Source organism: Coregonus lavaretus (assembly GCF_964263955.1).
Source record: "Coregonus lavaretus genome assembly, chromosome: 13".
Lineage (NCBI taxonomy): Eukaryota > Metazoa > Chordata > Actinopteri > Salmoniformes > Salmonidae > Coregonus > Coregonus lavaretus.
Window position 1 is genome coordinate 9,264,361 of NC_140000.1, and position 10,671 is coordinate 9,275,031.

The window sequence follows — 10,671 nt, forward strand, 5'->3', positions numbered from 1 at the left end:
CTGTAGCGTGGGCAAAATAAAATCACAGCACCCCCACCCCCAAACTACTTCCCGCGGCTATGCCCGGTGGGCAACTTTTCAGATTGCAGGTATTGTTTACATAGGTCATTACATGGCTCTGTGGAAGAAAACCCAGTTCAAGTGTAATACCCAACACATTCTGTAACAGTCAATAAACTGAAATCTATTGGCATAACAAATGGCCAATGAATCAACAATTCAAAATGCAAAACACTAAATGACCTACTGTACGTTAAAAACCCAGTGCCATTTCGCTACACCCGCAATAACATCTGCTAAATATGTGTATGCGACCAATAAAATGTGATTTTCACTATAATCCTCTTCTCCTCTGTTACCTACAGCATTATCATCATTCTCTTTGTCATTTCAGTTGTCTTTTTTTTTACAGAAAGACTGGACAGTACAAGATATATAAACAACCATACAGAGCACATCAGGAAGTACATCATTATTTTTCTCCATTTCAAACTCTTAACAGCTTATTCAGTTCTAGGAACTACTAATTCTTAGCCTGAAATTTGGCAACAAATCAAAACTGCATCGTTGCCTCACTACAGAAGAAAGATAACATCCATCACTACAATGCAATATTTCTACTGCTATCTTTTGCTGACATTTATTTTCCTCTATTTTCTTCCATCACAATCTTTCTTTCCTATCCTCTTTCCAATGTCCCTATTTTACCCTCAGTCCTCTCTGATATGCTGAGAGACATTTACGTTGACCAAGCAATTACTTTGCACAAATTTTCCGGCATTTTTGTCATCCCTGGGTACCCAAGTAGTCTCTGCTCTACTCCTCTCTCTGACTAATACCTCTGTCAGAATGGGCAGTTGTGACCCTTACCTCTCCAGCAGGATGCTCCTCTCCCTTTATCCTCCTTTCCCACTCTCTCTTATGCTCCAGGATGAGTGCGAGTCCCCCGCCACACTCCTCCTTTTTCTGTCTTTCTTGGGAATTTGTGTCACAGACCCATCCCGAATCCATGTAATCCCTCTAAATCCATCTGTTACTGTACTTTCTCTCATATCAGTCTCCCTCATTCCCTCCATCCATCCATCCTCTGTGGTACCCCCTCTGCCATTCTTGACTAACCCCAGCTCAACATTCACCCTCTCTTGGCACCATCCCATGTCATTATAGTGTTTGTGTTTAAAATTGATGCAAAGTTTTAATCATCTCAATCTGTGTGGGGTTATATTTAGTGTAAGTATCCTAGCCCGACGGGCTATGCCCCTGTTCAAATCAAAACTGCATTGTTGCCTCACTACAGAAGAAACAGAAGTATTTTTTTCTAAATACTCTCAAGATAACATCCATCACTACAATGCAATATTTATACTGCCATCTTTTGCTGACATTTATTTTCCTCTATTTTCTTCCATCACAATCTTTCTTTCCTATCCTCAGTGCCATAACACTACAAAGCCAAATCCTGAGTCCACAGAGTGAGTTTTCATTTTCCTATTAATGTATAGAACTGTCTGGAGACAACTCAGGGGACAGAGTGAGTTTACTTTATATAGTCACAATTTATTTACATTGGGTTATGTACAGCAAAACACAAACAAGAAATTAGCAATGACAACATTAGTTTTGACATGGAAGGAGTAAAAACAATATTGTGTGTGTATGCGGGTGCGTGAGTTTGAAGTGAAAAAGGCAAAAAAAAACTGTTAACCCCAGGCTTGAGATTTACAGTAATGTAGAACCAGCTTCCCATCACTGCCAAAACACTGAAAAACAGAGAGGGTAAGAGTTACTCTTTTAGAAGAATAGGAAAGGGAGCACAAAACATCAGCTGGAATTTTTAGCAGGTCTTTAATAGGAACGGTCAAGGCCATGGGTCAAGACGGGGTCAAGTGGACACTAATACCCTGACCGTTTGACTCGGAGAACTGTGCCTTTACCCCAGTGTTAACAGGTCTGAGGAGAATTAGACAGTAAGTCATATGTGATGCTGGCTCCATCATGCAGGCTTGCAATGAGCTTAGTGGAGCTTCTGCCAAACATCTATACAGTTCCTTCTGATCTGCAAACACTGAAGGGGTAGCCTAGGGCTAGAGGTTATTTTGTAACCAAATTCTCAATCACCTCACACCTTTTCTCACGCAGTCACGTTTTTGCCACGTTTATTCTGTTACAGACACCTTAATGCATACTTTTAAATTATATTATGAGCTAAACATATAAAGTAAAAAATAAATAAATAAAATACTTTTTTTTTTATTCTCTCAATGGCTAATACATAGCATCAGCAATCCAGGGTTTATATACATAATTGGTGAGTACTCAAGGCCTGTACTGGCCCCAGGGAACAGTAGTCACTGTGAGGATAAGAACAGTTCCGTCTCACAGGGAACTGCTCACTTAGACCTCCCTCTGGTGGGCAACTAACTCACCACAGGACAAATAAATAACAGAAAAACTGCATTTCCCAAGGCCTCCAGAAATGATTTCAAATGAAAAGTACTCACTTCAAATAGGACTCCTACTTCCTGATCAGGTGAGGGAGAGAATGACTGGTTGACATAAATGAACTGTGTGTGTGGTGAGAGAGAGAGAGAGAGAAAAAAAAATGGGTGTTAAGAATCATAGAACAAGCTGACACACTATAGTCACAGGTGAAAGGGTAAAGTGGGTGCATATCAAGGGGCCAGGGGGCAGTAAATTACGTTCAAAACAACGGTCGGCCATCTTGGATGCTTTCTCCAGTTCATACCTCAGTCACAGACAGAAGGGGTAACCCAGACATGTCACAGGGCTATAAAGCTGAAGCATCTGTTTAGATCGTTTTCTCACCACCAAATATGGTAGTGAGAGGAAGTCCAGTCGCGGGTAGTGGGAGAGGATGGAACTAGGTGAAACTGGGCCGACATTCTGCTAATTTTCTCATCAATTAAATATCTGATCTCAATACATTTTTCATCTTCCCAAAACTAGAATATGTTACGAACACAGTCCCCAAGTTATATAGACTTGACGCTTTGCCAAAGTATTAAAACATTGCATTGTTTAGGAGTGCAAGGTCGAATTGAGTTTGTGTACACACGCACCTAACAGAAATATGCAAAAACATGCTACAATGTGCCTATAAAGCCCCACAGTGGAGGGGTCATAATACCCATAAAACCTAGCGGTCAAACAGGGAAATGGTTCCAGTCGTTTTTCCATTCATTTTTCCCATAGGGGATTTTAGAAACACTTAAATTAAGGTCTGTGTTTCGTGTAGGCTTACCCTGGCGTGACATTTTGATAACCATGTCAATCTCTCTCAGACAAGGTGACTTTTATCAAGATATTAGCCTCTATTTATTCTCAGATTTGAATATGCAAATGTACATCAAAGTACACATCACGCAAGACTACAAATCCCTGCAAGCTTCTGCACTTCAACTCTAGCTGGCACATTTGCTAACAGGTACATTTTAAGAAATGTTGCCAATTTATTTATTACTACATTTAGCTAACATTAAATAGTTAATCCAGAGATTCTTAACTTTGCCTCGATTCGTCAGTCTTGTCAAGATCAACATGGCATTTGTCGTTCTTTATGATAGCCACATTAGCAGTTAATTAGCATTTCATTTGTTGGTGGTAAATACTGGCGAATATATTGATAAGTCACCTTGTCCGAGGGAAGTTTACACGGTTATCAAAACTTCACGCCAGGGTAAGCCTACACGAAACACAGCCCTTATTTTAAGTGTTTCTAAAATTCCCTATGGGAAAAATGAATGGTGGAAAAACAATTGGAACCATTTCCCTGTTTGACCGCTAGGTTTTATGGGTATAATCACTCATACTGTGGTACTTTATAGGATCTTGCTAGCTCATCCTTGGCTTTATTTGCTCCCACTGTAAAACGACACAGATTAACTATCTTGGGTTAGTTATAAATATATTTGCCTCATTGGTGCATATACCGGAGGTATCACCTGTCCACTTCCTCTAGCTGAAGGGAAGGAGACAAGAGACAACTATTGAGAAGTATACACAGAATAACTCACCAGCTGTTCATTGGCCTCCATCTTGAGGAATCGAGAGATGAACTGAGAGAGCGATTGCACTGTCCTCCCTTTCTCTACCGACCATTTCTTCGTCTTCATGATGGGGGTGTCTCCTACTGCCTTCAACAACACATCAACTAGGGAGAGAAGAAGGAAGAGAGAGAATACATATATATTTTGCATTGCATAACGATAGACTACTAGACTAAAGTGAATGCCCTGATCAGTGTTATTAGCCACATAACCTAATTTTGCAACCTAAACTATCATAGGTTTCCAGCTATGTTATAGTTAGATGGAAAAATAGGTAGATCTTGGACTGTGGGATCATTTTCACCATGACACAGGCTGTAACGTCTGAAAATTGATTTTGGCATGTTCTGTTTGATGCAGTAAGAAAGAAAAAAAGATGTATCAGCCTTTAATTTTTTTTTGATAATGTGTTAAAGTAAGAGGTAAACTTCATTTCACTGCATCTTTTACAGCATGCTAGAATGAAATGCTAGCTAAACGTTGCCATTCAGCCAGTACCTGCCCTCTTTAAATGTATGGACATTCCTGATCAACCATTCGCTGTTTACAAAATTGTTTAAATTCTATTGACTGAGACAACTGTCAATCAACCTCTTCCAGGTCACATTTGCGGAAGTGTAAACAGTCGATTTGCTTGTAAACAGAAAGCACGATATCTTACTGTACATTTAACTGTGAGTCAAACACTCGCTCATAACTAACTTTTTTTCTTCTCGTCTGCCGTCCCCGAGTCTTCCGTAGGCTGTTGTGGGGTTGAAGGCTCATCTTTTTGCGTTTCTGTAGGGGACTCAGCATTGTCAGACATCCTCAGCTGTCCTTATCATGAGTGTGTGCACTAGATTCTGAAGCGCACTCGTTATGGGGAAAACGCTGCATGCTATTGGCCGAAACAAATGTCAATGCTCAATGCATCTCATTCGATTGGTTTATTGGATGTGAGGGGCGTTTTAGGGTAATTTGTGTACAGCGGTCGAAGTTGAAAGTAGATCTCATGTTTATTTTCACCTAGACGTGAATTTATGAGGTGTGTTGTGAATGCAATTATTTATGTCTCTCTGTTTAGCCAATATATTTTACAGCTTGATCTAGTAATCATTGTCTAATTCTATGACAGTCTCGGTCTTTTATTTCGCATGCTGAATGTTGGTTGTGTACTGTATGTGTAACCTAATTTGCTCTGTCAAAAATCAAAAAATGTCCTACATTTTGCTAATAAGGAGGGGGCGTCATCTGTCCGGCAGCTGTAGAAAGTTGGACCTTCAAGTTCAACCACACGTCGAACCCCCACTCAACAGTACGTTTGATCCCTTTGCATTTTCTTTACTAATTTAATGCTTATTTACTTTCTTTTGAAAGGCATTCCTGGACATGCATTCCTTTAAAGTTGACATACATTGAAAACATTACAGTGAAATATAAAATCTGCATTGACAAATCTGCACAAGCTGCAATATCTATGTATACAAGGTTGACATACGAATTCCCTGTGAGCGTGCCTACAGTACACATACAAATACAGCTTGACATTGAAATAATGACATGCATTGAATCCTCTTGTTGTCTCATCTGTGTCTAGAGTTGAATTAACAAATGTTGAGAGTTGAGAACATGATTTTGCTGTCACGAATGTTTGCTGTCACAGCCCTCTGAATCTGATCCATTGAGCACCCTTTTGATATAGTACTTCTAGTCTATTCTAGTCTCATTACATATTGCTCTCTCAGTGGCAGGGATTGGCAGACTGTCAACAAAGGGCTCAGTGCTCTTACTGTGTGACATGCAGGAGAAGTTCAGACCCAACATCTTCCAGTTCACCAACATTGTCAGCAACGCAGCCAGACTGCTACAGGTAGACACACACATACACACACACACACACATATTCATACAGCTCATTACAAGTTAAAGTTTGTTGCCACCCACATAGCATTCAATACAAATTCAGTGTGTCTCTCCCTCTCCTTCCCTCTCCCCCAACCCAGGCAGCCCGTGTTCTGGGCATCCCCTCCATAGTGACAGAGCAGTACCCTAAAGGCCTGGGTCCCACGGTGCCTGAGCTGGGGGCTGGCGACCTGACAGCCCACGCCAAGACCAAGTTCACCATGATGATAGAGCCAGTGGAGAAGGAGCTCAAAGCTCTGGGAGACCCCAAGATAGCCATCCTCTGTGGGATAGAGACACAGGCCTGCATCGCGGTGAGACCACAGGTTCAGATATGACTGGAATTGGTCCGTAAGCTCAGATCTGTGATCAGTTTTTCCCTACCCTACCTGAATCTGGAGCCTTGTTCAGACTGATCCTTGGGAACAAGTTCATAATTAATTGAATGTACTGTAAATAGGGCTCATCTATCTGTTCTTCTCCCACTAATTAGTGCACAACCTTTGACCTGCTGGAGAAGGGTATGGAAGTCCATATCGTGGCTGATGCCGTCTCATCCAGAAGGTACTACTGTGTTCCCTACTATTTCTCTTCAGTATTTTTCTTCAATTACTCACATTTTCACTGGTTAAACATTTCTGGTGCTGAGATATTATTTTCCCTTCTCCATTTCCGTCTCCAGTCAGACAGACCGGTTGTTTGCCCTGTCCCGGTTGAGGCAGAGTGGAGCCTTCCTGACCACAACAGAGGCCGTCCTTCTACAGCTAGTACAAGATGCCAAACACCCCAACTTTAGAGAGGTACTGTACCATGTCGCCTCCACCTTTCAGAATACACACACCACCTATTGTCTCATCAGTTAGTGTTGTGATTACACAATGTCACTCAGCCTGTTACATGTTAATTACATAGGTTATTACACAAGTCGTTACTCTTGTATAAGCCTATGTAATGTAAATAGTGTCCAGCAGTGGATGAATCATGTTTCCTTCCACAGATCCAGAAGCTGTTGGTCCAGCCATCCCCTGACACAGCCCTGCTAGCCTTCTTCAGCTCTCTGTAGAGAAGACAAGCTCCTTCCTGTTATCTGTGAATGCATCTGAAACACTGTGTGAACACAAGTACGGAAATAAAACCATGCTGCTGTTTTCCATGCTGACTGCTGAATGTTGATCATCTTTGAAATGGTGTTAGAAGGGGGAATGGAGAATGGAGCGTATACAGGAGCCCTTTGATGACATCATATTACTTTTGTGGGTTTTGCTGTGCTCTGTGTGTGCTGGGAGGCTTACATCTTTCCTACTCCAAATCACATTTTATTTGTCACATGCTTCATAAACAATCGGTGTAGACTAACAGTGAAATACTTACTTACTTCCTAACAATGCAGAGACAAAAAATAATGAAATAGTAGACAAATAATAACACAAGGAATAAATACACAATGAGTAATGATAACTTCACTATATACACAGGGTACCAGTACCGAATCGATTTGCAGGAGTACGAGGTAATTGAGGTAAATATGTACATATAAACTGAGGGAAAAAAGTATTTGATCCCCTGCTGATTTTGTATGTTTGCCCACTGACAAAGACATGATCAGTCTATAATTTTAATGGTAGGTTTATTTGACCAGTGAGAGACAGAATAACAACAACAGAATTCCAGAAAAACGCATGTCAAAAATGTTATAAATTGATTTCCATTTTAATGAGGGAAATAAGTATTTGACCCCTCTGCAAAACATGACTTAGTACTTGGTGGCAAAACCCTTGTTGTTAATCACAGAGGTCAGACGTTTCTTGTAGTTGGCCACCAGGTTTGCACACATCTCAGGAGGGATTTTGTCCCACTCCTCTTTTCAGATCTTCTCCAAGTCATTAAGGTTTCAAGGCTGACGTTTGGCAACTCGAACCTTCAGCTCACTCCACAGATTTTCTATGGGACTAAGGTCTGGAGACTGGCTAGGCCACTCCAGGACCTTAATGTGCTTCTTCTTGAGCAACTCCTTTGTTGCCTTGGCCGTGTGTTTTGGGTCATTGTCATGCTGGAATACCCATCCACAACCCATTTTCAATGCCCTGGCTGAGGGAAGGAGATTCTCACCCAAGATTTGACGGTACATGGCCCCGTCCATCGTCCCTTTGATGTGGTGAAGTTGTCCTGTCCCCTTAGCAGAAAAACACCCCCAGAGCATAATGTTTCCACCTTCATGTTTGACGGTGGGGATGGTGTTCTTGGGGTCATAGGCAGCATTCCTCCTCCTCCAAACACGGCGAGTTGAGTTCATGCCAAAGAGCTTCATTTTGGTCTCATCTGACCACAACACTTTCACCCAGTTCTCCTTTGAATCATTCAGATGTTCATTGGCAAACTTCAGACGGGCCTATACAGTGGGGGAAAAAAGTATTTAGTCAGCCACTAATTGTGCAAGTTCTCCCACTTAAAAAGATGAGAGAGGCCTGTAATTTTCATCATAGGTACACGTCAACTATGACAGACAAAATGAGAAAAAAAAATCCAGAAAATCACATTGTAGGAGTTTTAATGAATTTATTTGCAAATTATGGTGGAAAATAAGTATTTGGTCAATAACAAAAGTTTCTCAATACTTTGTTATATACCCTTTGTTGGCAATGACACAGGTCAAACGTTTTCTGTAAGTCTTCACAAGGTTTTCACACACTGTTGCTGGTATTTTGGCCCATTCCTCCATGCAGATCTCCTCTAAAGCAGTGATGTTTTGGGGCTGTCGCTGGGCAACACAGACTTTCAACTCCCTCCAAAGATTTTCTATGGGGTTGAGATCTGGAGACTGGCTAGGCCACTCCAGGACCTTGAAATGCTTCTTACGAAGCCACTCCTTCGTTGCCCGGGCGGTGTGTTTGGGATCATTGTCATGCTGAAAGACCCAGCCACGTTTCATCTTCAATGCCCTTGCTGATGGACGGAGGTTTTCACTCAAAATCACACGATACATGGCCACATTCATTCTTTCCTTTACACGGATCAGTCGTCCTGGTCCCTTTGCAGAAAAACAGCCCCAAAGCATGATGTTTCCACCCCCATGCTTCAAAGTAGGTATGGTGTTCTTTGGATGCAACTCAGCATTCTTTGTCCTCCAAACACGGCGAGTTGAGTTCATGCCAAAGAGCTTCATTTTGGTCTCATCTGACCACAACACTTTCACCCAGTTCTCCTTTGAATCATTCAGATGTTCATTGGCAAACTTCAGACGGGCCTATACAGTGGGGGAAAAAAGTATTTAGTCAGCCACTAATTGTGCAAGTTCTCCCACTTAAAAAGATGAGAGAGGCCTGTAATTTTCATCATAGGTACACGTCAACTATGACAGACAAAATGAGAAAAAAAAATCCAGAAAATCACATTGTAGGAGTTTTAATGAATTTATTTGCAAATTATGGTGGAAAATAAGTATTTGGTCAATAACAAAAGTTTCTCAATACTTTGTTATATACCCTTTGTTGGCAATGACACAGGTCAAACGTTTTCTGTAAGTCTTCACAAGGTTTTCACACACTGTTGCTGGTATTTTGGCCCATTCCTCCATGCAGATCTCCTCTAAAGCAGTGATGTTTTGGGGCTGTCGCTGGGCAACACAGACTTTCAACTCCCTCCAAAGATTTTCTATGGGGTTGAGATCTGGAGACTGGCTAGGCCACTCCAGGACCTTGAAATGCTTCTTACGAAGCCACTCCTTCGTTGCCCGGGCGGTGTGTTTGGGATCATTGTCATGCTGAAAGACCCAGCCACGTTTCATCTTCAATGCCCTTGCTGATGGACGGAGGTTTTCACTCAAAATCACACGATACATGGCCACATTCATTCTTTCCTTTACACGGATCAGTCGTCCTGGTCCCTTTGCAGAAAAACAGCCCCAAAGCATGATGTTTCCACCCCCATGCTTCAAAGTAGGTATGGTGTTCTTTGGATGCAACTCAGCATTCTTTGTCCTCCAAACACGACGAGTTGAGTTTTTACCAAAAAGTTATATTTTGGTTTCATCTGACCATATGACATTCTCCCAATCCTCTTCTGGATCATCCAAATGCACTCTAGCAAACTTCAGACGGGCCTGGACATGTACTGGCTTAAGCAGGGGGACACGTCTGGCACTGCAGGATTTGAGTCCCTGGCGGCGTAGTGTGTTACTGATGGTAGGCTTTGTTACTTTGGTCCCAGCTCTCTGCAGGTCATTCACTAGGTCCCCCCGTGTGGTTCTGGGATTTTTGCTCACCGTTCTTGTGATCATTTTGACCCCACGGGGTGAGATCTTGCGTGGAGCCCCAGATCGAGGGAGATTATCAGTGGTCTTGTATGTCTTCCATTTCCTAATAATTGCTCCCACAGTTGATTTCTTCAAACCAAGCTGCTTACCTATTGCAGATTCAGTCTTCCCAGCCTGGTGCAGGTCTACAATTTTGTTTCTGGTGTCCTTTGACAGCTCTTTGGTCTTGGCCATAGTGGAGTTTGGAGTGTGACTGTTTGAGGTTGTGGACAGGTGTCTTTTATACTGATAACAAGTTCAAACTGGTGCCATTAATACAGGGAACGAGTGGAGGACAGAGGAGCCTCTTAAAGAAGAAGTTACAGGTCTGTGAGAGCCAGAAATCTTGCTTGTTTGTAGGTGACCAAATACATATATATTTCAGTCCTTCACGGCGTAATGTGTTACCAATTGTTTTCTTCTTTTTTTTCT

The 10,671-nt window shown here is 41.9% G+C and overlaps 2 protein-coding genes across 3 annotated transcripts; one reads left to right on the plus strand and one right to left on the minus strand.

The window, feature by feature from the left end:
* Positions 1 to 1,539: 1,539 nt before the first annotated feature.
* atg12 (ATG12 autophagy related 12 homolog) lies at positions 1,540 to 4,872 on the minus strand (the record flags this gene model as incomplete). Its single annotated transcript, XM_084173967.1, has 4 exons — positions 1,540 to 1,760; positions 2,502 to 2,564; positions 4,035 to 4,171; positions 4,770 to 4,872. The coding sequence occupies 4 exons, from the start codon at positions 4,870 to 4,872 to the stop codon at positions 1,701 to 1,703; spliced, it is 363 nt and encodes a 120-aa protein (XP_084030093.1). The 3' UTR covers positions 1,540 to 1,700.
* Positions 4,671 to 7,107, plus strand: LOC311139084 (isochorismatase domain-containing protein 2-like). 2 transcript variants are annotated; one of them, XM_084173966.1, is made up of 7 exons: positions 4,671 to 4,741; positions 5,285 to 5,361; positions 5,792 to 5,916; positions 6,050 to 6,262; positions 6,442 to 6,512; positions 6,631 to 6,748; positions 6,946 to 7,107. In XM_084173966.1, coding segments are annotated over exons 2-7 (594 nt in total). In that variant the 5' UTR covers positions 4,671 to 4,741; positions 5,285 to 5,360; the 3' UTR covers positions 7,012 to 7,107. The 2 variants fall into 2 exon arrangements, with proteins under 2 accessions (XP_084030092.1, XP_084030091.1); XM_084173965.1 differs by lacking the exon at positions 4,671 to 4,741 and adding an exon at positions 4,967 to 5,091.
* Positions 7,108 to 10,671: the final 3,564 nt, after the last annotated feature.